This window comes from Corapipo altera, unplaced genomic scaffold (genome assembly GCF_003945725.1).
Source record: "Corapipo altera isolate COAL_440 unplaced genomic scaffold, ASM394572v1 45, whole genome shotgun sequence".
Taxonomy (NCBI): domain Eukaryota; kingdom Metazoa; phylum Chordata; class Aves; order Passeriformes; family Pipridae; genus Corapipo; species Corapipo altera.
The window spans coordinates 27862255-27889887 of NW_020884877.1; the positions used below are offsets into that span (position 1 = coordinate 27862255).

General features: G+C 39.1%; 1 protein-coding gene across 1 annotated transcript in view; it reads right to left on the minus strand.

Moving 5' to 3' along the window:
* NCKAP5 (NCK associated protein 5) overlaps positions 1-27633 on the minus strand; it is a 373153-nt gene that overhangs the window by 329642 nt on the left and 15878 nt on the right. The window contains exon 2 of the mRNA XM_027637160.1: positions 23580-23708. Coding sequence (XP_027492961.1) covers positions 23580-23648 — 69 coding nt within the window. The 5' untranslated portion in view covers positions 23649-23708. The remainder of the gene's footprint in view (positions 1-23579; positions 23709-27633) is intronic.

Genomic DNA, 27633 nt, shown 5'->3' on the forward strand with positions numbered 1-27633 from the left:
CATACATCAGCTCTTCCAGGCTGTATCTACAAGCATAGAGCCATTGCCCTAAAGCCCTCAGCTATACAGCAGTCACGGAGCCTTCACCAAGGAGACGAGTCAATCCTCTTCACCATCACCCTTCTAATACACACTTTTCTATGCTCTATTTTATATATGTTTGCACAAACATATGCTGTGAGCTCAAAAAGTCCGTTACCAATTCACAGATGGCCACAATCATATAAGCAGCTTTGATAGAGCTACAAGGTCTGACTAGAGATGTTAGAAATCTCTAATATGACTTGAAATATTTGTTTGCTAATGTGAAATCTGGGTTACCCTTGTGCAGAGACAAAAACCAGCTGCCCTACCAATTCAGCTCTGTATTCTGAATTACTCTTGTTCCTGGCAGTGTTTGGGAATTTGGGACTGATAGAATATGCAGGAAAGTTGCCTGAAAGTTGCATTTGAATTTAATGTCGTTTTCAGGTCTAAGAGAAAATGCAGCTCCAAGGGGAGTGTTTATAAAACATAGAGTTCTGAGGCTAGACCCAACAACTGTCTGTTTTCCAGGGTAGTACACTTGGCCTGTTTGTCAAGAACAAAAAGCAAATGGTGCTTTGTTCACAGTTACAGAAAGAGAAAAATATTCTGATATTGCTGCATTGCTAGGGATGCAGCCCACACTGCCTTTCCCTACTGCTGTTTTCCAGTTCTGTATGGTCTAGAAACATCAGTAGGGAAGGGAAAGAAAATGGAGGAAAATGGTCCAAAAATAAGTTTGGCAAGGCTTTTGCATCTCAAATACTAGAAAAAACATCATAGTATAAAACCAATATATAAGCCTTGCTTCTAAGATTACTTTTATCCTTATTCATAGGGAATATATTTATCCTTATTTTGTAGGGATAAAACAATGACGCATGAGCAAAATGAAAAACAAGAAAACACTAATAGTATCAAATTTACAGCAAGAAAATCACAGCAAAAACTGCATCATTATCTCCTTCCTTCAACCAAGTACATAGACAGAAATGCCTGTGCTAAAAAATCCAGAACACAGGCCAATTTATCATATGAGAAGATTCACCACGAGCTGCAAGTTTTCTGCATTTTAAGCAAATTAACAGTAGCCCACTGCAACAGATGCTACCCCTAATACAAGACCTCTCTTGCAGAGCTTTCCTAATTCCCACTTGGGGCTTTCATCTGAATCACTTCACTGTGGCCAGGCTGGGGGGGACATTTTCTGGCTACAGGACAGGCAGGGGAGTCCATTCCCCAAACACCCTGTGTGTCCCAGAGCTGCAGCAAGGACATCCACAAGAAGAAAAGGCCCTTCCACAGCTCTGACCTCTCCTCTTCTGCCAGGGCAGCAAAATCCTCCAAAACCTGTACCTGGACCAAGGCAACCCACAACCACCATACTCCTGCAGTAGCCCATGATGATAGTGGTTGTTCCTTTGCCAATCCTACTGTTTCCAGTGATTCCTGTGAAAACCTAATTTAATTTCTTTTCAGAGAGGCCTTGATGATAACTGGTCTCCTTATTTTACCAAGTCATACATTCCACCATATCAAATGGCTTGTACCCATAGGCTTGTACTCATAGGCTTGTACTCATCCGTAAAATTGTAACTTCATGATATTTAAAATACTGCAGTTACTTCCTTCATTATGTGTGTGGAAGCGCTGCAGCTTGACAAAGGTGGCTTCCCCCTCTCCCTGCTGGGCTGTGCTGGATGCATTCTGTGTGTGCCCATTTGGCAGCAATTGGTTTGGGTCAGTGCTTTATTAGCCATTTGTCTGCTGTTTGAAAGGCCCCACACAGATGCTGGATGCTTTGTTTTCTTTCCCTGATTGCTTTCACACGTGAAGCTGTAAGCACATGTCCATTGACCAAATGAAACTGTTACACACCTAAAATCCTATTGAGCCTACCAGGTGAGGAGCCCATGTAATTGTCTGCTTTGGTCAGTGGGTCTCATGCCAACCTGTTGTCTCTGTGGCTTCCTCCACTTGCAAAACAGTTCAAGAGTTAAAAAACTCCAGTCCCATCCCACTTGTGCACCTTAGAACAAAGCTCACCCTCCAAATAACCCCCACTTAACTTATATTTTGTATACTTTAAAGAAAACAGGTGCAATTTGCAATATGTCTTCTCAAACTGCAGTGGAATTACTGGCAAGTAAACATCTGTACTGGATGGATTTAGACACAATTTTAATCATTTTGTCCTCCCCTGGCTCCTATTGATAACATGGCAAAAGTTTTCCTTGAGCTCATCAATTCTGGTTTAATTATAGGCATGCTGAATCCAAAGACTAATTTCCATCAAGGATTCCATAATTTCAGCTGTAAAACATTGATATGTAAAATGAATACACTAAATAAATTAGAAATAAAAAATCCAAATTTTAAGTTATGCTCATTTACTTATTTATTTTATCATTACAGATAATGCAATGTACATGTTACATGCAATTCTCAAAAACTCAGGTTTAAAATACAAGTGTTTAGAGAAAAATGAGTGCAATTTCTCTTTCTGCAGTTGCATCTTCTGCAAAGCTGAAGGTACAGTTTTTGCAGCAAGGACAATCATTATCTCTGAACAAACAGAATTCATTCAGTGACAGATTTATTGCTTGTTTATCTCAGAAATACTTTCTACAGTGGGCATCATAGAAAACCGCAAGAAAGTAAAATATTAAAGGTGTTTTGAATTGCATAATATGGAATTCTACAGCTGGAATGGTGTTTGATAAAACAATGTTCTCAACACACATACCCACATCCAAGAACAACGCTTGGGTGAATGAGAAGAGATGCTTGGGTTCACCAGAAAAAGCTGGATTTTATTTGTTTTCTGTCAATATTTTCAGTTGACTAAAGCAAGGCTTGAATCTTCCTGACATCATAATTTCATTGTATCCCACGATCTGCACTGAACTGAATAACTCTACTTGCTTGAACTGTCAGTGTTATTGCTTTAAAAGCTTAGGAGTGAGGAAGCAAGGAGTGAACTGTAAATTTGACAATACTATAAGATACAGAAAACATTTAAAAACATCCCTCAAAATGCTTTTTCAAAATGGCAGGATTAGGAACAAAGGTCACATTTTTGACATTATTTACAGTCAAATTGCTCAGATTACTTACAGAAAAAGCAGCCATGAGATTTATTATACCCACAACCACCCGTCATTACAATATATTCTGTGATGAAAAGATAAGACCAGCTCCAGTGAGGAGAATGACTGAGATAAGAAACATTGGATACTATGTATAGCAGTATTTCAACCTGCAAATTCCCCAAACATAAAGAGTTAATAGTCGATCTAAGGTCTCTCCCTAAATATTGTATTCTCCTCCCCACAGCTGGAGAGGAACTTCAGCTTGAGGGAGCACTAAATCAGGGAAGAGACAACACAAACTTTAAATGAACAAGAGATTTCAAGAGGTCTTAGAGAAGTTAATTCTATTTCCCACTAGAAAATGAAGTTTCTTACCTGACTGGAATATGAAAAAGCAAACCGTGAATGCTGTATCCTTGTACTTTAACTGAGTATAATTCACCTTATGATTCTCTAACATTTCTTAAAATTGATTTCAATGGGTGCCTAAGCAGCACTGCTCCATGAGCTCTTGACACATATCAAGAAAGCACATTAATGCAATGCTGCAGTGACCACTGTAATGTCCAGGCTTTTGGCTCATATTTAAACATACTTTCCCTGTCCTGGATCCTTCCATACTTCTCCCTTCCATCAAGGTTGAGCATCAGTTAATGAACATTGTATATCCATTTCCTAGACAATCACCTGCACTTAGAAGTTACATAAGAGCACATCCTCTCTCCCAAAACTTTGCAGTTTTGAAAAGCTGAACTTCCATGGCAGCAAATCACCCCCAAGAAACCCACACCTCAGAGGCAGCACAGGGTACCTGTCAGCAGGAACATGTTTGAAGGAAGAGCTGAAGCCAAGGCTTGGATAGAAATAAAGGAGAGGCTGAGCTGGGGATGTTTATGCAGGGTGAATCAAACTCCATTTGAAGTCATGGAATTCTAACAGCATCTAACATGAAAAGGGTTTGGGGTTTTTTGGTTTGTTTTTTTTTTCCATTATTTTGTTCTAGAACTTGTAATAACCTGACATTTCTTAAAATAAAAAAAAATCGAAGCACAAAAAGTCCAATTAAGTAATCTTGAGACTACAAAACAAGACAGGTATGTCAAGAAAATTCAAATTAACACTCATCTCAGGCTTCAAATCAAATGTCAGTTTGTTCCTTTTTATTTTAATTTATTGTAGTCAACATTAGTTAAAGCTGGAGACATTTGTTCTCTTGCTAATGATATACACATACCTCCCACTTACATCCCCTTGCTCCTTCCAATTAAGGACTTCAGAACATTTCAGCTAGAAGGTTTATCTGGCACAGATTATTCACTGTATCATCTGGATTCTGGTTCTTATGTCTGCAAGCTCTTTAGAGCAGCAATTTGTTCTTTGTTTAGCATATTTTGCAGCGTACAGTGCTAAATAAGCTTAGGGAGTGCTATTCACTGAGGCATGTTTGTGCACAGTGGATTCAGCGTTGCCTTGTTCTTTGTTGTTTCAATCTGTGCAAACTCCCTCTCCAGTGCAGTGTTTATAATCCAGGCTGCCTGTAATCAATCTGTTTCTTAAGGAAATCTTCAGACTAAACACACAAAAATTAGTGTGAAGAATTCTGAGAAGCACTGCAGGTGGAAATGCAGCACGCGTTACAGTACCTTGCTATTCCCAGTGTATACAAAACGAGCACCAGCTCACTGCTTATCTCCTCTGCCCAACTAACTGCCTCCCTTACCACATGTCTCTGCCACATCTTGTGTGCACACTGGGAATATTTAACACCAACTGAGCAATGAAACAACACCGGTTACTTGACTTGTTCAATTCAACACAACTTGTCCAAGTTAACTATGGCATTGTCACATCATTTCTTTACTTTTCAGTCTTATTTAAATGAACTTTGCAAACTTTAGAGTATTATTCCTCTGAGGACCTTGGAACATCCTTCCCCCAACAATGCACAACACGTGATGTTTTATGAAAGCATCACATCTGTTTAGCTCCTAGCTCCATCCTGAGAATATTCAGGCTGTCTGGGCAAGTAAAACAGATATAGGGTAGATGTCTGTGGGAAGTGAGAGTGCTACAGAGTTCCCTCTTTTCCCTTCCAGGAGTCCAAGAAGGCCTTACTGGCTAGTGGCATGGGAACAGGGCTTTTTCAGGTCAAGTTTATGGGCAAGCTAAACAGCACCACCTGACATGGTACATGTCCTTCCAACACAGACAAATATCATGCAGCAACTTTGCAAATACCGTTTCACTCAGCACCAATAAACTTGACACTCTTTCTCCCGTGCCAACCTAGCATGTAGCACAGACACTGAGGGATGTCCAAGCCCAGTTTCTGCAACTCATGGAACTGTTGGAACTCATTTCCTTTAAAGAGTGGCAAAAATTTTGATCTTTGAAAATCATATGCCCTCCATGAGAAAGAAATGGTCTCCTCCAATAAACTGTAGAGAATCTCTTCAGTTTTAATTACATAAATCTTTCTAATCATTACAGTTGTTAAGGAAATTGAAAATGGGAAATTAGTCATTTTCATTCTTTATGGGTTTTCCCAGAAGGAAAGGGAAATTTAATGTAACAAATTTTATATCTTGTGTGACACTCATCCTCTTGACTCATACATCAGAGACTGAGCAAGGGATGTTTAGATAAGACACCATAAGTTGTTTCAAGGACTGTGTAGCCAAGGGTTGAAAATATTCATGCTCTCAGCTGACTGATACAGGAGAGGACTTGTAATACCTACAGGTTATAAGATATCTGAACCCAAACTAAATCCCTAGGATGACTGGAAGGATACTTACACTCAGCACTTGATTTCTGAAGTTGCTATACAAGCCAAGAAATCTGTTCCAAACACTGAAAAAGTCTTAAGTGCTTAAGCTATTGACACTTCTTTCTCTGATGGACATCCATGAAAAACAGAGACAAGAGCATGCTGATGAGATTTCCATTGATGCAACAAAGCAATTTCACAGAGCTACAGGGCCAGGATCCTGCCTTCACTCAGATCAGCATCAATCTGTAGAAATATCACCACCTTGCCATTCATGGAACTGCCTCAAAGCTGTCCTTAAGCAGCTCTAGCAAAAGGAAATATTTCAGGTTTCTAGTCTGTTGACCTGATTTTAGTCACACTTACTTGACTGTTAGGCTCTTAATTGCAGCTGATTCTATCTTAGTATAAATTGAAATAGCCTGATTATCATCAGTGCCAATTTATATCACATAAGAGCTTGGTTCACTGACTTCCTTAAAATGATGCTTGATTTACTCTGAAGCATATGGGGGTCAAATCAGGCCTTGTCTCTTCTTCAATTTGAAGCTTCAAGCTGAAAGCCTGATTTTGAAAAGGAAGTTGACAGAAAAGTTCTTCTGTAATATGCAGATTAACAAGGCAGGAAGTGTGTTGGTTAGCATTTAACTTTATGGCCCTTCTCTCCTTCTCCATGTCTTAACTTACTGTATCATTTCACCTGCTTTTCAAATAAACAAGAACTGGCTCAGGTTGCATGTTACCTCAAAATTGCTTCTGATGCTCCAAGATCATACAAAAAGTGACTCCAAACACATATATTGTATCATAGAATCCTTTAGGTTGAAAAACACTTCTAAGAGCACCAAGTCCAACCATTAACCCAGCACTGCCAAGTCCACCAAGTCCCCAGGTGCCACATCTATATGTCCTTTAAATCCCTGAAGGGATGCTGATGCCATCACTTCCCTGAGCAATCTGTTCCAATGCTTGATAATCTTTTCAGGGTCTCATGCTCTAGTCCCTTCACCAGCTCTATTGCCCTTCCCTGGAAACAATCCAAGACCTCAATGTCTTTCTTCTTGTGAGCAGCTCAAAAGTGAACATGGGATTCAAGGTGTGGTCTCGCCAGGGCAGAGTACACTGCCCTGGTCCTGCTGGCAACACTATTTATTGCTGAACGATGGCTTCCACCTCCTCCTGATTGTTGCTCATTCTGTGTGCATTTGTGTAGATGCACTTCAGCTGGGTTATTGATCCCACCCTTTTTTGGGGGCAAGAAGCCCTCATTCCTACATGACTATTCTCAGGCATTTATGTGGTTCCTAACATCTCACTAAGCCTTGTGCCTTTGCTGTCTCATGGATCTCCATCCCCTATCTCCACTGTGATGGCAGACTGAAGGAACTCACCAGCACACTGTCCCTCAAACATCTGCATGCTGCCTCCAGGCTTGAGTCTAAACATATATTTATATTTTTCCTATCTTGCCTGCAGGGATTGATATTTTCATAGCATTTTACATATGTTTGTATATGAATGCAAATAAGAACAAGTTCAAAGCCCAAGTAGTGTGCTTTGTATTTTAATGAGCATGACAGGCAATGATAAAAATACCTATCAGTCTCCAGTCCTGAAATTACAAACTCACACAGTCAAAACAAGGTAAACAAGAGTTATAAGGTTTCCCCTTATTTATTTGCAACAAAACTGGATTTTTTTTTCTGCAACTTTTAAATAAGGTACATCTCTAGTTTGAAATTGGAAACCTCTATCTCCAAAATTCTATGCTTTGAGACACTTCTCAAAACACACCCTAAATTTTAATCTTCATTTGAGGGAAAGAAATTTATATTGGTTGTAGTATTAAACTTGGTTTTATTTCATATATTTAACACACTGAATTCTACCTCTGGAATTTGTTTTTTCTCTTTTAATTCCATAGGAACACACTTGACAAGGCACAGATCAAACCAACTGCCTACTGACTCCTGCACTACCATGATCTTCTTAAAAGGTAAGTACCAGGAAAGGAAAAACTCCCAACTTTCCAGGAGACCCTGTCATACCCTGCAGCAAGAGATCCAATTACAGTTACCACCATTAGCCAAGGTCAGGAAATTATTGAACACTTTTAAAAGTTCGTCCACGGTATTTACCTCAGAAACCTCCTGAATTCCACAGGGGGACAATATATTCACTTAGTTATTTCCTCTCTTATCTGAGATAGGCCCTAAGCTAAACATATTAAGAAATGTTTGGATTTGAGGATTTGGGTCAACACAGTTTTAATTCATAGTAACTCTTTCATATCACACTGTTTTATTTGCTTCTCTTGGGCATCTGTGAGCACACCTAAAGCCTGATGAGCACACCTGACTAAAAGCCCACCAAACAACCCCATTACCCTCAGCTGATTATACTTAACACCTCCAGATCGCAGACCATCACGAAAATATATATAGGAGGTTAGTTTTACAAAAGGACTGGAAACATTTATGGTTGTTAATAATTCACATATCTCTACAAGATAAGTTGAGGCTCACAGGTAGGAGCTTCAAAGGTTCCTCACTAAGTGCAAGAAGCATATTCAAATCAGTACATTGATCCAGCACCACCTTACAGGGCCCCTCATCTCCATCCCTCCTATAGAGCCCACATCAACTGAGCTTTCCGTGGGAGGCCTGACCTGAGAGCACGTCTGCACAGAGCCACAGAACTATATAACTAGTTTTTATTAGCCAGTGCAAAAGGGCTAAAACTAGAGTTGACACTATCAGCAGAAGGCTACAGGCAAAAGCATTGCAAGGATATCTTAATTATCTGGAAAAGAAGCATTACAAATTTAGAGTCAAAGATTTAAGGCGATATATGCATATTAAGGTGTAAAGTTCACAGGTACAGAGGTTATCTCTGGTAGTGAAAACCATGTGGCTATAACTGTGATCTGTCATAGTTTTGTCCACAGAACTATCTGTATTTTGTTATTTTATTTTTTAAAACTTTTTCTTCCTGGCTGCATTGCTTTATCACAGTCCAGGGCACTACAATTGTTTAAGACCATCTTGAAGTGAGGCTCAAAGGGGTTAAACTGGTCTTTTGAGAGAAGCCCACATCTTTGAGTGCCACTGGGGACATGGTGGATAAGAAAGCTGTAGGCTGTGTTGGACTTTCTTTTGCATGGCCCAGAATTGGTCCCAAACAGCAGTATGGAGTTGTGAGTGACACCGTCCCTTACTCAATATCAGCAACACCTATAGTCAGTAACAGGCAGAGAAGTCAGTCACAGCATCCTCCTTAGAAAGGCCTCGTGTTACATGTGAGATTGACCAACATGATACACGTTATGCCTTAACTCCGTCTGCCCTTAAACTCCAGAAGTTCTGGAACTGACCTTCTGTCTTATTCATCCTTTGCAGGTAGTGGAGTCCCAGTGCTCATGGCTAAACAACAGGCATCTTTCCAGTCTTGTCCCATCCCAATAGGATGCAATAATTAGTCTGAATGGTGCATTTTTCAAGAAAAAAGTACCTGTGCCCTCTGCTTTATGCAAATGTAGGAACATGGAGTATGTATTTTTCACTTGGAAGAAAGAAGAATCTCTGCTCAAGAAGAAACTTTTAGCTATTAAAAAGTGTGAAAAAAATTAAATGTACTTACTGTAAGCCTGACTTTTTTAAAGTTTAAATTCCACTATTAAAATAATTTTTAAAATTATCTCACAGTCCTGAAATATCTAAAGGATTTATTTTTTAATTAATCTTGATGTAAAAATGAATTACATAATATAATTGCTCATTTCAGAAAGTTAATTCTGTACTCAAAAGAATAGATGCTGTAATTTCAGTGCCATATAAACTATTCTATATAGATAATAAAGTAGTTTTAATTGTCAAATCTGCATTAGCAAAGTTTTGGCAGATGAAGAATAGTTTGATCTGTGCATAATTGCAAATCTTTACCTTGATATGGTAGGTAAGGCTGCATTGCTGCAGCTAGCAACTCTCTGTCAAACACATTTTTGTAAATGTAATTTCTGGAGAGGTGAAGACACATTAGTTAAGTCTTTCAAAGGAACTAGTGACTTAAGATGTCTGAAAGTTTCCAGCATCCCACTTCTGTAAATAAAGTAGCCAAAGTGGAATGCCCAAAGCAATACATCTGCAGTCACTAGTCAATTCACAATCAGCAGAACTAAGCAATTATAAATCAAAAGGATTAATTTAATTGCTAAGCAGTAATCATAAAACTGGTGAATGCAAAAAAACCTAATTCCTTTGAAACACATAGCCTTCATTGAAGGAGATTCCCAGGTCACTTAGGACTGACTCTGAAAGGAATCAGAGGGAAACACCAGAAGGAAACAACAACATGACACCAGCAGTGACCAAGTCCCTCAAGGACAGTAAGTGAGCAAAGGTGAGACAAACCTCTTCAGTGATGTATGTTATACTCATTAAATTCATTCCTATGCCATAAAAAAGCTGGACACAGGCACGTGGGGAGGGAAGCATATTTAAAACTTTTTAGGTTTAAACAATTCCGTATCCAAAAATAATTCAGTGCCTTGTGTCAGTGTGGTGCGCTGATTTCCAGACACATTTAATTGTATGTCCTTTAGAACATACAGTGAATTTTGCACAAACTTCAGAATACTGTGTAGAAGCCAATCTGGGAGGCTGTGAGCCAGCTACTGCAATAATTCAACTTGTGCTGTTATCCAGTTATAAATCAAACTCTCTCTGTCCTGCTGAGACAGCAAGACCTGAGCTTTTGCTGAATTCCTACACAGATTAAAAAAAAAAAAAAACACACAAAAAAAAGCCTTGACAATGTAGTTGATGTGGTGTTCAAAGGAAAGCTTGAAGCTGCAGATGAAACTGAGATTACACGGTGGTTGGAAAGTATATAAGAATCCTATCAAACAGAACCACACATGGAAGAGGGTTAGGAGGAACCTGCTGCTCAGCCAGTGACAACCAGCATGGTTCAGTATCACAAGATGATCCAATTTACAAAGACACAACATGAGAAAAAACTCCTATCCAACCTTCAGTAACAGCAGGAGGAACAGGCATGAGATGCTAGCTGATAACTAAAAAATGTTTGAATGAAAATATCTACAGAATAAACAGAGGAGATTAGCTCAGTTTTTGTCTTAGACAGATGTACATCAGAAAAAAGCCCATTCTGTTCCAGAGTTCAAGACATATAAAAGACACAGTGAGATAAGATTCAAACACTTGCAATGGTAGATTCTGTCACCTTAACTTTTATGTAGTATGTACCTTCCCGCCTGAGATATTTATCTAATCAATGCCACTGAAATTTCTACTAAGTGGACTGGCTAAAGTTAAAAACAGTATCTTTTCTAGCTTTACAAAAGCTGTTCAGGAACTTTTCATAGACTACTCCAGAGGAAAGCGTGGTTTCCACAAGAAAAATCAGAATTTTTGAAGGAAAATAACAATATAATTCTTATAAAACAGATGTCCTTTAGGATAACACAAAATGTTTGATTTCTGAGGACAATTTACATGAATCTAATGCACACACACATACCCACATAGCCCTTCTTAGTATGAGTCAGAAGCCTTTTGTTTTTACCCTCAAGCCTGGTGTGCTTAAGGCCACAGAGAGCACTGTAGTTCACCTGTTGAGTGCCTCTACCTCCTCCATCCCGTGTACCAGTCAGAGGCTGGGGTTGCTTCTCCTCCAGAGACAGCACTTCAGAGGATGACAGCTGTGTAACCTGCTGCTGCACGTGGGTAGCTGGGCAGCAGGGGAATGCAAGGAATACAAATGATGACTGAAAGCAATGCAGCAAAGATGGGAGGAAAGTAAATTCAGCTTAAAAGGAGATGTTTTCAACATTTCTAAGTAAAAAAAAAATCATTTTAGTTGAAAAAAAAAAGACAAAATAATGAAACAAATTTCTCAGGATGGTAATACCTGTTCTCCCCCAGTCTAATGGTTCAATCTGAGAGGAATTCTGCTTTACACTCTGCAAAGTCATTTGGTTCAAGCACTTGTCTTCCAGGAAAGCTCTTTAATAAACATGCATATTTGAACCTACTTACAAAGCAATACAAACAACAGAATTGTCATCAAGATTCAAATATTGCTCTTTTTGACAAGGACTGCAATTTATGACATAAAAACTTCAAAAGAAGTTAGGAAGTAAATTGTACTTCAAAAAAACTCTTTCAATACACTGTGCAGTAAATAATACGCTGAAGACAAAAACAGATTGGTAGGATTTTGGAGAGCAATCTCCCGTATTTGTACATCACCAAAGACACATTGGAGCGTTCTGAACAGTTACACATTTGTTTGGGATTCAGTGCAAGAAACCACTACCCTGAAACATGATCATATCATGAGTTATCTTTGCCAAAACTCATAAATTCAAGCACAGAGAAAACATATTGGGTGTCTGGAAACAGTGGAGGTAATTTTTCCCTTCAGACCTACTAGAGATTTTCACTATAATGAAAAACTCTGAGGTATCATTACAGAAATAAGTTGGGAAATTGTTTCCCAGCCAAAATTACTTGGATCTGCCTTATACACTAGGAAAAATACCCATTGAAATCATAAAAACTCTCTGGATTCACACTGTTAGCTTTCCATAAAGCCAGCTGTTGATACCCAATTATTTTAAATGCTTTCCAATGATCCCAGCTCATTTCCTATTTGGGTCACACAAGGCCCTAAAAGCCAAAGCACACACACAGGCTCAGAGGTGCAGGAACAGAAGCAGGAACAAGCTGCTGGCAGAACCATTCACAGCAATTAGAGCTCAACAAGCACTTACAGACTCCCTAGAACAGAAAAATGTCTGGAATTGGGGTACCTACCCTCAGGGGTGCCCAGCAAAAGACATATTTACACAGGAAAGTCTTACGTAGCTCTGTCAACAGCATGAAGAAGAATATTTTCCACATGAAATATTTAGCCAGTTCTTTGGCAGCTTGATTTTTAATGAGGAAACAGTAATTCCATAATGGCAAAACATAAAGTGATTTAACTGAAATTTTCAGGAAGACACATTTTATCTAAAGATGAAAATTGTAAACTTGTAAAGCAAAACAGTGTACATTATCTGTCACAGATACAGAATTAAATGAGCCAGGGGGACAAAAGTATATATATATATTTAGAACAAAACCAGGATTTTCCATCTGGAACTAAAACAAATATAAAAATCTCAGAATTTTTAACGCAGCATGGAAATACTGATTTGAAGACAGTTCAAAGCTGTAGCTTTGATTTGAGGCTATCTCACAATCACTGTAAGTGGACAAAATTAGCAAAACTCAAGATCACGGGGGAAAGCTGACCATACCTATTTGTAAAATAAATCTATCTGAAAATGCCTACATATCTTTTTGCAAACATTTTTTTTCCCCCTTTGTACACTGACATGCACACAAGTCTGTGTGAGAAATGTAGATTCTTCTAGGATGCAATAATATTCATAATAGGACATGTGAGAAGATGCCATGACTGACTTAGCAGGAGGTATTCACTATACATTCTTGGTCTTGCAGGGTAAAGGAATTATAACAACACAGGACATAATTTCTCTCTTTTCCCCAGGATTGTCTTCAAGTAGAATCAGACAACTGGGAGAGAAAGAGGAGACTTGTGCTTCTCAGTGTGTGCATTATGTTTAATTGCTGAAGGCATGAAGCATTTTAAAAGACTTGCCAATAAAATCCCTATTTAGATAACCCCAATCTCCTCAGATCTCTCATTACAGGCAGCCTTCTGCTCTTAACATCTGGGCAGGCAAAGCCTCCAATTACACTGCTGCATTTGGTAGCTTACCAGACCTAGATAAGGGTCCCTGGTATATCCATTTCCCTTGGTGAGTGCTTATCCCTGGCTAGTCCGATGATACATGTCACAGCAAGGCACATAATCGTGTGGCACACACAGCATGTGTGCACACTCACAGTAAATCCAAAGCTTTCCGTGACCTTTCCTCTTCTGTGGCTGGACTTACATCTGTCACAGCTACACTTTGTAATTGATGGGGAAGGGAAAGCGAAATGGGAGAAAGCAGCCCAAGATCACGGCCAGGAGCAGGATCACAACACTTCAGCTCTCTTCCCTTGCTTGCAGCCTGATCCTCGCTGGCATATTTGGGGAAGAAGGCAGGAGGCTGCTGAGCTGGCTATGGACCAGATGGCAGGCACCTGCCAGCTTCTCCCAAAGGCCCTGGGGAGCAGAGCCTGGCATGCACACTGCAAATCATCAAAACTCCTCCAAATCAAGACATGGGGTTCCATCCAAAATACAGATCTACTATGAGTCAAATAGTTCCACAGCAAAATTTCTCCCAAATTGAGGGAGATGTACCCCCAATTATGTCTCAGATTGAATAATATTTAAGACAACCAAGTATCAGCACACTGTCTTCTCTGTACGGAGATGAAATTATGACTATTTTCTTCCAAGCTTTCCTATCTAAATGCAAATTACCACAAACTTCTCACAGTTCAGTCTCTGGAGTTTGTCAAGTTGAACACTTAACACCATTACTTCTTGATACACCCAAATTTTTTATTGTACTAGGTTGAAATTTCCTTCCTGAATAACTCTCAGAATTCATGCAAGAGACATTTGTCTCTTGCTTTTTCCTTCATTTTCATTTTTAGTTCCTCCTCTGCAGCCAAATTTGTGTCTTTAAAAGCTTCGTAGAAATTGTTGAGGATTTAATATTTTCATGTTAAAAGTCTGTCAGTGAAACTGCTGAGATTCTGTAGCAACATAGACCAATTTCCCAGCTTTTTTAAAAGGCCACAGATTATCATTGCCCTCTGTTTTTTTCCTGGTCCATCTGGCAGCTAATTTGCAGGCATGAGTTAAAACCATCTTTTCTGTTCCCTGCACTTCTTACTTTTCCTTCACTTTTGCATCCAGTTCTGTGACAATGAACAAGGGCAGATCAGCTGCAGAAATTTCTCTTAAAGCTTTTATTTTAACCTTCAAGTCTCATATTTGTCACTTTAAGTTTATGTGCCAAAGACATGAGAAAGCAAAAGCCAGTTTGTCAAAGCACAGTCTCTAGGGACATGAGTTCTGTTTCAGCTGTCACCATGTCACCATATATACCTATTGATGTGACTTCTGATGTGCAGCAACAAATGGTAAACAATTCCTCTCCTGGAGTACACTTCTGCCTGTGTTGGTGTCAGTGCTTTTGATCAATAAACAAACCATTGAGGTATCTTACAGCAGGAATATTATTCAAACTGTTGCTCAGGAACAATGTACTCCATGCACTATTTTCTTGGTTTCAATGTTGTGTACGAGCTTTTTAATTTTAGTCTCTCTTCAAGCACCTTGCTACTGCTCACTGTTTATCCACATCTCCAGTTTTTCTGAAAAGGCTCACTGATTTCTATTGGTATAAGCTTTAATCAAAGCAATAGGTCACTACCTGTACCACTTCAAGCACGAATTTCAGTTCTTTCCATGGCACTGGCACCTAATGGAGCCATTTCTTTACATTAGATCCAGCACTCACATCTTCTAATATAATTCCCTGGGTTCATAGAGTCCTTTTGAACTCACAGCCTCCATATATTTTAGTTATGATGGTAGGTTTGCCAGGCTGCTCCAGAGTTCAAAAGTGGGGCTTAGAGTAACTTAACTGCTTCCCAGAATGTCCACTGCCTTACACACTTCTTTATTTTTGAATCTGTCTTCCACAAATGAAATCCAAACCAGTCATCTCCACCACTGCTATATGGAAGTGCCATCATCTGTCTTTCTTTGTGAAACTAGTGACTTTATGCTCTTTATCCAAGCTGATGTAGATTATACTTCTAGTACCCTAGAAGTACTGCTGTGCTGGTAAATGATGCCCTTAAATCCATGTAGACCACAGTTTCCCGCACTGTTAGCATTATGGATAAGCTAACATCAAGCCTAAGCACTGCTGTCCCACACCAGTGGTTTCTCTTTTCTCCTCAACTCTCCCCAGTTTCTGCTGTAAATTGACCCATTTAGAGGGTCCTTTTCTTCTGTGTTTGCTTGTACCTAACACACCAGAGCTCTTGACTCAACTTTCACTTTATTGAAAATGCAAATACAGACAAATGTAGTGCTCTTGGCACTACATTTACAGATACCTCCACTTCCTCAAAGTCCTGGGGTTGAAGGCACTGGGTGTGCACAACAAAATCTATTCTCCTGTTTAGATGGTTTTTACACACTCTACCCACACAGGGATTTTCTTTTTCTAAAAAGTTTCAAGTAGGTTTCAGGACTGTCTATTTTACAGACAGTTTGATAGCACTTCATTGGAATAGACGTCCTTACTGTCAGATTAGCAGAACACCATGATGCTAACTTTGTCATGAGGAATACGCAGTGGGGTTGCAACTACATGATCTTTAAGGTCCCTTCCAACCTAAACCATCCTCTGATTTTATGAGTGGATTTTTCTTAGAATTCAGTTTACTCAGTCCTTGTGTCAATCCCCTAACTTAGGGAATGTGCAAACCTTAACCTATTGAATTAGTAACACAAGCTGTACTTCACTAGTGTTCTTTTCTGTATTCTGTCTTCTACCTCAAAATTCCCCACTTGTCACCTTTATTAAACCATTCTTCTTGACTTGCACTCTCGCTGTATGCACTGGATGTTATGAATGTTTTAGCTTGCCTCTGCAAAACACTGAAATCTATTTGTCCGAGACTTACATTCTGTGTGTCATTCCCAATGCTTTTGCAGTGCCAGATTAAATCCTTGGCACAGGTTTTCTTATTGATGGTGTATCCAGATGAACAAAATTCTAAATTATAAATTAACGCACAAATAAAAATCCAAGTTTTGAGAGGATAAAAAAATACTTGCAGATTCATAGGGAACATGGCAGCACTTTTTAGGTGGAAAGGATTATCAGTCTACAAAAGTTAGAACATTAGCAGACACCTGACAAGGCAATATTTTAATGCCACCTTTTGTTTGAAAATACTGGGTTACGTTATGTTACACAGTGATGTAAGACACACTGTGAATGTCACAGTCATCTAGGAAAAAAATCAGGGCTATTCCCTTCACTGAATTTATTTCCCATGTAGGAAGAGTTCCCTTTCTGCCTTGCTGGTGCAGCACTTTTCAGAGCTTTGCTGTAACGTCACATTCACTGTGGCACCTTTCATCTGAAGATATCAAAGCAAGCCACAGACTCATGCTAATAACAGACCGCTCCTAGAATACTTATGAGGTAAAGAAATTATTACAACGTCAAATTTATTGATGAGAAAACTGAATCAGAATTTTATTAATGAGAAAACTGAATTAGCAATTTATTAAACTGAGTTAGAAATTGATTAGAGGTGACAGATGTCAGGCTTAACCCTCAAACACCTGGTTCCCAGCCCCACATAACACAAGTACATTTCTCAACACCCTCCAGTTCAACTCAGTGTTTGTGCCCATGAAACCAGTAGAAGCGCAGGCTGATGAAGGTATTACTCCCATGCCCCAGTACAATTCATTACATTACACTCTACCCTTATTACAACAAAGTGGTGCCATTAAAGCTCATCCTACGGAGTCCCACAGGAGCGGGTGACCAGAATGAAAGCAGCAGGGCACAGTTCATGAGCCACCAGCAAAGCACTTTACCCCAGCTTGCTTTCAGAAGTAAAAGCTTCATTTTAAATAAAACAAAAGCTTTTGCTTTGATAAATGCTGGCTGCCTCTAAAAGATATTCTGCTCTCAAATCTCCCTAGCTAAATGCCACCACAGCTGCAAGGGCCAACCACGTGTGTAGTCAGGCTGGGAATTATCCACATAAATAAAGAGCACAGTTTGAAACATTGACTTTTTCCTGATCAAAAGGGCCTGGGAGGCAACTGGACAGTTTGGATCAGGCAAAGGATAGGGCTTTTATTATTTTCAAGGAGCACCCCAGTGAACAGAGTAGCCAATGCAGCCCTGGTGGCAGTGATATGTTCTAACACTCTCCTCATCCCACACAAATTACTCAAAAGCTTGGCTTGGGGTCTATTTAGTTTTGGGAGGTTTTTTCCAATTTTCTTTTTAGTGCAGAACTTCTGTAGGTAAAACCTGAAATACAATCAATCCTTTCATTAGCCTTTTTAATAGCATTCTCTGTCTAAGCTGCCTCCCTCACACACTGAATAATAAATTGCAAATATCAGCAAAGAAATCTTCTCACATCAAAAATGTCTTCATTTTACCTATATTAAGAAAGCATGTGCTTAAATGCTATTGAAGTATATTTTGTATTTTACTATGAATTTTCATATTGGTTTCCTTCTTATATTCCAGTTCAAAGCACAAAAATAAAAAACCAACACAAAAATCCCTTTCTGTCCTGTATTTACCAACTTCCATTCACTAATTATTTTCAACTAAATATGCTGAAATGATTTAACATGAAAAAAATTAAAACCATGAAATGTTCACACCGTTTCACTTTATAAAGCTGTTCTTTTTAACTAAATCTAAAGGATTTAAGGATTTAAGCCACACAATAAACAAAATGTTCTTCAGAAAGAACTCTTTCTTCTTTAGCAGAAAACAATCTGACACGGAGGTATGTGACAGCTAAGCAATGTATTCCAAATAAATACATTCCAACAATATTATGAATTTTGCAGTTTGCTTTCATGCTAAACAGAAGTAGTGTGGCAATAACAGCAATGGCTTTGGTCTCACTTCTTACACAGCAATCCAGCAGGGCAGAGTTCCACTTTGTTCTTCAATGCTTGTCTATCTTTTCATCTTATGACTACATATACAATAAAATACCTTTGTTAATGTCAGAACAACATGATGGAATGAAGATCTGCTATTTAGAACCAAAGAAGTTTTAGTCCTCCTATATCGCAAATCAGTTTGGTTTTCAGAGTTGTGGTGTTTTGATTGTAATCAATTAGCAGAAGAAAACTTTATAAACCCAAATTACAATAGCATTGTAAGGTAGTATAAAATGATATCGAAACTGTAAAAAGTGTCTCCTCCTTTGGTGATATGTTTTGGTTTTTAAATACCAGGTAGAAATTACAAAGATATTCTTTTCTGTAACTGATCTCATAGGATTACCTGTAAGAATTGCTATGAAATTAATATTTTGTAGCTGTTTCACCTTAATCCAAGCTATGAAACATTAACATCACTGCAGGCTTACCTGCTTTGTCTGTAAATGTAAATGAGTGGGTGTATAATAAATCTCAAACATATTGCCAATATTGGAAGGTGACAGAGCAATAACAGCCATTGGCTATACCAGAAATTTCTGGAATACCATCTGTGATATTATGACTAAAAGCTGATAGAGATCTAATTTCCTTGAAGCAAATAGCAAGATGCCCCTTTGACCTAGGCTGCAGTACTATCAATTCCTCTGCTGCATTCTCTGCCTTTTCTTAATAGTGGTAGGACTCTGGATCTTGTTAAAATACAGTTTCAGATTACTAACTTCCAGGAAAGTATTAATTCATAAGGTCCTTCATTACTCAGTTAAAAAAAAAATTGCCCTCTATGAAGCACATTTTATGAACATATTTGCGCATCTACATTTTTTAATTTTAAAAAGTTTATTTGCCTTCTTTGTAAAGCTTATCACTCCAAGACACCAGCTGGCAAGAGGTAGAGTAGTATATAAAACAACACTGAACTGTTCTCCTTTATCTGAGGTGATAAAAAGGGTAGTTACTATGTCTGTGGTGTAAGGAAGTGTGTTTTCTTGTTTATGAAATTTCTCTCTGTTTGAAGGATGTCTCTAACATGGATTCTCCTTATCTGAAGCCTGAAACTCATTGTTTGATGGGATAGGCCTGAATATGAAACTATCTGATGAAATTCATAGTCATATTTTGAAGACCCGGATCCATATTCTAAGGAGTTGAAAGTAATGTCTTCTCTTCAGAAACAACTCTTTCCTTTTCTCACTCTTCCATAGAATACCACTGTGGCCTATATATTCAGAGTCTAAAAGATGAGGGAGGAAGAGGAATTTATTTTTTTTTAAACATCACTATGCAATACTTGTAGATTAAATCATGGAAAAAAGCATTCCAGAAGAAGATTACAATCTGATGCAGATGGAGAAAGCAGTGCAGCTGGGCAGGGTGAGGAATGTTATCAGAAACGCCTGTTTGTATCTCACAGTACAAAAGTAGAAACACGTTTTCTTTAAACACACAGAAATCATAATTCCTTCTGAGATACAATAATGCTGGAAGGACAAGCTGCACTTGAGCAAATCAAGGCGAGATTTCCCCAGCAAAATATCCAGCCCTGAATGCCTGAGAGGTTAAAACACAAAACCTTTGGGAAGAGAAAGGACAAGAGAGACATAAGAACTTACACAAGCAAGGGAATGGACTAAAGTACAGTGCTCAACTAGAATTTGGTAATAAAGACAGACATCATATGATATGAAGGCAATAATTAAGATGAGGTATGATAGAACAGGAATTTGGGGAAAATAAGAGGAATACAAAGGGCTTTGCTTTGCCTGGTTGAACTTTGTGGAGTCACAAGACATCTGGTGTGATTTACTAACAGGCTGCTGAAGGCATTTGAATCTCAAAATGTCTCTTCCAAAACAATCAAGAGTGCTCAAAAGTTTCTAATTATGTCTGAATGACTCTGATCTAGTCACAGATATTCGACTCAATATGAAGCTTCATAGACACTGACCTGCAAGACACCAGAACAGCAAATGGATGAGTGCACTGAGAAACTCAACAGGCAAGCACAACCTGTGAATGCCACCCACAGCAAAAGACACTGTTTTAAAACTGAGTGTGTCAGGCTGATGACATGATCAGTTTATACGTACAAAATATTGAAATATTGCAATATCTCTTTCCCTGACATGTCCTTCAATACTTTCACACTAATATGAGCTAATTATCCACAGATCTTCAGCTGGCACATATTAACATTAATTCACACCAGCCAGTGCTTGAAGACTGATGTCAGCTGTGTAATCTCCCACCCTGCTTACCACTTGCTGAAGAGCAGGGAGAGAGTGTCAACTTCTCATATAGCCACAGTTTCTCTTTCTCTTTCAATTAAGTCCTTATGAGCATTTTAATATGCACAAGCAATTTTGATGGTGTTACACAGCATTCCCTATGATATTGGCAAATGTCTCTCTCTACTCTGCCCATACTGATATAGAAGGGTAAGAATTTAACATAGTACACCATCTTGGCTATAAATCAAATGCAAATTTGCAATAGGTGGGACTGGAAGCCAGAAATACCTAGGTTCCTTGTTCCCATCCACACAGCAGATCACATAGTCACCTCAGGGAAATTAAAGTTTCTATCTTAATACATTTAGTAAAGGCCAAATCTAGTCCATTACATGACTGTAAGGATTTTGGGAAAAACAGTACTGATTTGCCATAGTAAGCAATATCTTTGTGCAAAATTCACAACTGCTAGCATTTCCCTTGGCTTTCAGTACCCAGTTTCTATGAGTATTCTTTTCTCCACATAAATATTGAGAGTTCATGGCTGATTGTTTGGATCACAGCAGTACATTCTAGCTGCAGGATTTAGGCTGAAGTCTGTTTTGGGGGTGTGCATGCCTAGAACTTATAACAGAGGTTGGCCCTGGGAATAAACATACTTCTGAGCAGACAAAACCTTCCAGATTTTTTTTGGACTCAGAGCGTATTACATAAAATTGTGAGTTCATACCAAACCTGCCTTCTATACCCACAAGCTAGAAACAGTTTTAAAGCACTGAGAGAACGATATGGTCTGCTGAGTGCATGCAAGCTAAGAGGGCAGGTTTTGTTGCAGGCTGAACAACCTAAAAACAGTTACCTCTCACCATCAGAGCCCTGATTTGCATGTCCTGAACAGGAGAAGCTTAGACGGCTCCTCATAAGAATTCTGAGGGCAGCTTAGAGTCAGGGGGAGAACTTGCTACTCTTCCTACTTTTATATCTCTCTAACTGATGTTATCTTTCAAAATAAAGGGGTGTAATTCATCATCATCAGAAACAGTGAAAAAAAAAGCAGGCCCCTTTTAAAACATGCTCTGCACATTTCTTCACTGGCCAACTAACATACTCTGGAGAAGTACAGACCTTGTAGCCAAGCCCCAAGGGAGATAAGCAGAGTCCTTGAAGGGGCAGAAACCTGGGAAGGTGGTACTGCTCCACTAGCCCTGATAAAGAGAACAGCAGGTGAATGAAGAGAATCAGTGGATAGACCGAAACAAGCTTGGTATGTGTTCACTGCTTTTACTATGTCAGTGGGCCTTTTATCCTGGGGGGAAAAAAAAAGCGCAAACTACAGTTTTAGCATAAGATGAAGAAAACTACATAGTTGTAATAATGAGTAAAATTCAAGGTAGATTAATCATAAAATTTGCTTGAGACATGTGGTCACCATAAATCAGGGCAACATCTTACATCATGGAAATACAGAAGTCAGACCAAAGAGACGAAACACAAGAGTTTCCATTTTCAAGGACGTCTTTGTAGCCTTTTATGTGGAGAAAATCTCAGCAGCAGACTGCAATGTAGGTGAGGCAGGAGTGACTGGCCAGAGTGAGCTGTGGGCAGCTCAGGTAGTGGGGTTAGCACAGGGGTGGATGAGGCCTTCCTACCCAGCATTGCAGGCAACAGGGTTAGGGTCCCACAGTCACTACCTGTGTGTAAAGGGATGTTACAGGAGATGAGAAATACCTGCTCAAGGAGCCATTGGAGATGAGGACTTCAAATGCCTACTGGTACATTCTGCTTGCTTATTCTCTGGTGCCCTGTTAACCTGCTGCTGTCCTTTTCTTCCTCTAATCAAGTACTACTTTGTGAATCATTTGACTTGTTATTTGAGTGGCATTGGGCAAAGTTTAGTATTTTGTGTGCTTCACGTAAGGAGCCAAACTGGTGTTCATTAATGAACCCTAAACTGCAGCTCTATTAACAACAACCTTCTTCCTCAGAAGATCAACTATATTAATGTCAAAGAGGTGGCATGGATTTCCTCGGCTCTCTCAGCTTTGCTTGTTTCAGTATTTGCAAACTAGCCTGCTGAGTACTTGACATGGGTATATTTATCCTTGAACAAAACTGTTCAGCTTTCATGAGTATTTTCCAGTCATGTGTCCATAGTACTGCTCAAAAACTCCTTGTTCATCTCAGTCAGCATTTGAAAACATTAACTAAAAATAAATTAGAATGCAATCTCCAATTAATGTAAACCCTATGCATAGCAAAAGCAATTATTTTACAGCATGTGACATTTATGTTTATCTTTCAGTTGATATTAGAGAAGTTTATACATTCACTATGATGAAAAAAATTTTTCTTTGTATCCTTGATAGTGAAATAAACATTTCTGATAATATGACCCAAGTAACCTACAGCTCTCATAAGCTAAGTATGAAGCAATACAGACTGATTCCACAGAGGCTGAGTAGTACTTGAATTACAAGTTTGTTCTATTGGTCTGGGTTCCTTTCTTGGGTAAATTCAGTGAATTCAGGGACATGTTTATATATAATGACAAATTTCTATTGAGGATGCCGTAAAACTCCTCCAGTACTTTTTCTCTGAAGAATCTCAATAATCACAAAAGGTTGCCATATTGTGATGAATAGATAAACACCTTTAAAATGCACATAATTATTAGTATTGCCTATTAACAACTAAATATGACAGAAGATATATTCAGTAAATATTCATTCTTACCACAAGACTGCTGTCCAGAGAAAGTCTTTTCCCAAATTCCCTTTTCTGTAGCTGTCTTTTTCTCTCCATAGCTGAGGTTATTTGTTTTCCTTTTGATCAACTTGAAATGTCAGTCTGTTTCCAGCATCACTGAAAAAAAAAAAAATTAAATGCACATTTCAATATTCTACTTAACAATTTCAGTCTTTCCTCATTAACTTTGTAATAACCCAGAAGCTAATGACTTTGTGTCTCTAGTAGGCTGTGTTCCAAAAACAAATTTTCTGTGCCAAAAATGCTAAACTCTCCAAACAGAAATATTACCAATGTGTTTGTGTTGCTTCTCAAAGAAAAAAAAAAAATCTGCTACTACTGTCTTTATCAATGCACCCATGTTTTCATAGTCTCTTTTGAACTGGGCTGGAAGCCGGATTTGTAGAGCCAATGAACTACCTGGGGCTGGGGAGGGGGAAGGAAGCAGTTCGTTTCACATTAATTGCACTTCTCAGTAAGCCTTGCTTGTTGGCACATCTGTGCTGCTACTGTGATGTACAAATTTTGGAGCTAATCCTGAAGAGTTCTAAAAGCTTTCAACTCCCATTATCCTTAATGAGAGACAAATGCCCTCAGCACTTTCCTTAAGTTTTTAAGGTCAAAGATTCTGCTGTGATAATCTGACAGTCCCACTGCCTGTAAAGAGCAGCCAGGGAATTCAGCCCACAAAGGTATCAAGAAGGAAATTAGTCCTTCCAGTTTCATAGGGTTTGGCAATTCCTGGCCAGTGGTTTCTACTAAAACCAAGCCACTGCTTACAAGTAAAAACTACCATCTCTCTCTTTCCCTAAATGTTCTTTTTTGATATATCTATCTAAAGTTTTAGCTTGTATTTTAAGGTAATATTTATTGTTTGTGATTCAGGAACATGGGCAAAATTAATGAATTTATTCAGGATCTACAGAAAAGAGTAGAATAATAACAGAAGTCAGAATCTAGCCTAAATTAAGGCAGGCAGACACGCTCACACAGAACCAAGTACAATTTTCTCCTGCATCTCATAATGTCTGTATCTACTGTATCAGAGGGCAACACTCTGTATCTCTTAACTAGGCTAACTCACACTGACTGAAAAAAACCAACAAAATTAGGCAAGAGTAAAATTGGTCTGCTTCTGATCCTGTTTGCTTATTCGGAACATTAGCTTGGGTCACACACAGGTGATGCACAAGTACCACTGGGTTTGGCTGTAGGATAGCGCAGCTGGCATTCCCAAAAGAAGCCATGCATGTGCCCTCCAGATACATTTGCATGCCTATGGATAGAGTTGACTTCTCTTGCACCTGTGAACAATCCCATCTGTTGCTGTGGGGATATCAAGCAGATAAAACCACCACAACTCTTTCCTCGACTTGACCCCAAATTGTTTTGCCATGAGGGCACAAAGGAGTCTGAATGTGGGTCAAGCACAGGCCGCCTGCAAGGAGAGCAGGATGCCCCAGGCTCAGGCTCTGAAGCCAGCTGGAATTCAGAGGGCTCCCAGAGTCATGCAAACTGGGATCAATATGGGCATCACACTTGGACTGCTCTTTTAAAACACTTGCCACGGGGAAACCGTAAATGGTCCAGCTACCAACTCATCCAGTCGTGAATTCAGCCTTCTATTGAACAGCCCTGGTGTTTCCTATGCTTCTTTTATACTTCTCATTTATACTTATGCAAGACCAAAATTCAGGCCATTTTCTCCCAAACAGATAACAATTAGCCTCTCTATCCTTTCATCTAAAGAACACATGCAGTGAGAACATGTACCCACAATGGTAGGAAAATTTCAGTTGTTGCACTGTGATCATTCCTGCCTCATAGGTTTGTTCCAGGTTTACCTGTAAGCCCTTGTTAGCTTTTTTGTAGTTCCGATCCTAAAGCTGCGCATGCTATTTAATTCAGCTAGTAAGGAATCTCAATGGTGTGCTATCACATAATTCCCATTGTTTCTTGATTAGCTACCAGGTCTCAAAAGAAACACAATAGATTTAAACAAACATGGCAGCAATTTATTACACTGTTTTTGTGATTATGCCAGAAATTAGCAAAAGAAAGACCTTATGTAATCTTTGTATCATTCTTCTGTGCATGCATCATGCCTGGAGAGCAGGACTTACATCAAGGGAGCCTTTGTTGAGCACAGAACCACTTAGGAATGAGTGAGAACTACAGTTGGAACCAGTGATCCCCATAGAAAGTCAAGTATTTAGTATGAATAAGTGCTTGAAGTTTCTGCCTGCAAGTATTTGATGGAACCACCCCAAATTCTAGTTTAGAAGTAAAAGGAGAAAGGATTAATATTAATTATTCCTATAGTTTATATGCTGCCTTGGGCACTTCAGGGAGTGGATTTACTGCAGCCATTCCTAGGACAGCACGTGGACCTATTCATGTACTGGTGAAGCAACTTCAGACCTGCAGGCTCCACTTCCTCCCCCCATACCATGGGAGCTCATATCTCTGCACGTTTCCATTTGCAGGCTGTCACAGATCTCTCCTGAAGAGTTAAACACCTAAGGCTAAACCCACTTAAAGTTTTGAATCACAGGCAATTATCAGACAAGATAATACAATGCATCACCTGTACCGACATATGTTGGTGCCTCAAAGTACCCAACTCAAGAGGCCTTTAAAGAAAACTGATCATCAGAGTGAAGTACTTAAGAAAAACAGAACAAGTTTCCCTCTTGGAATGATTATTTTTGTGCATCACACTGCTTGTCACAGAGAAAAAATTACCCTCACAGGTAAATCTCTCTTCCTCTGAGACCAACCAAAAGACTAACAACAACTCCAAATGGAGCTATCACATCCACTGGGAAGTTCAGCAGAGGAGAATAGCTCTCCAGACGGAAGAGTCTTGAAATGTAAAAAGCTCTTGGAATCAGTTTGCCCAATCATCAGAAATAGTATTTTTGTGTTACCAAGAGAACAAACTGTAGAAATTTTTCTGCCTTCCCTGACCAATTTGTGTCAGTCTGTTTACAGCAGAGACCCCAGTGATCTGAACTCAGACCTTGACAGTCCCATTTAACTCAGCTGAACTGTGAACTATTGCAAACTCCCTTCTGATTTATCGTGTTTTCACCAATACTCCACTCACATATGTGCATTGCCAAATCTTTGGGGGCACATCTTCAAGTGCTGAGGAAATTTTTCTGCTGTAGGACTCTTTTCTAAGGGATTATAGAGTTCATCTGTGCTGAACATATGGGGGAAGACACTGAATTTAGAGGCACTCAGCGATTAAGCCTGTATCCTCAAGAAGTGTATAGGGATCAGTCCAAGAGAATGCAGGTCCCAGATGTTTGCTTATTGTCTTTTCAGATTTGTACTGATCTTGGGAAAGAACGTTTTGTATGGACACAGAAAAAACTCTCAGAGGGAGACCTAAGTGGGATCTTGCTTCAGTGTGATATTACCCTCACTGTTCATAAAGCCAGCAAGCCGGAGGCATCAACTTGATTATATATCCTAAAGTGCAGTATTTTTAGTACTCAGTACAAGGATGTTCATTACTTTAGGAGATGGCTCTAAAAGTATGCCCTGGAGGAATGGTGTGATTAACATAGAAAAGCACTCTAAAATCCATGCAAGAAATTTTTTGGATTATAATACCCTCTTCATTTCTAGTAGTAACAAAGGATGATTGATGTATATTGCTTCAGCTGATGAAAACGTACAATGTTATATTCCTTAGCATCCAAGATATTTTCAGGCAGCTTAAAATTGCAGTTACATTTCAACAGAGCTATGCCAACATATGCCAACTGGGAACCTGCACATGGTATATATCTTTTTGGTAACTGGAAATGGACTGTATTTATTTTTCTTTCTCTTACAAATTTGCATAAATTTAACAGTTATGACACACAAAAATGTCAGCTCTGCAAACTAGCATCCTTTTTTTTGAATCCAGGATAGATATAATGCAGCCTCCCCACCTTCTGCTTTACACACCTTAATGCTGGCAGAAGGCAAAACACCCGTGGGGCAGCAAGGTATTCCCTCTCAGCAGTCTGCTTGTCTTTCCCAG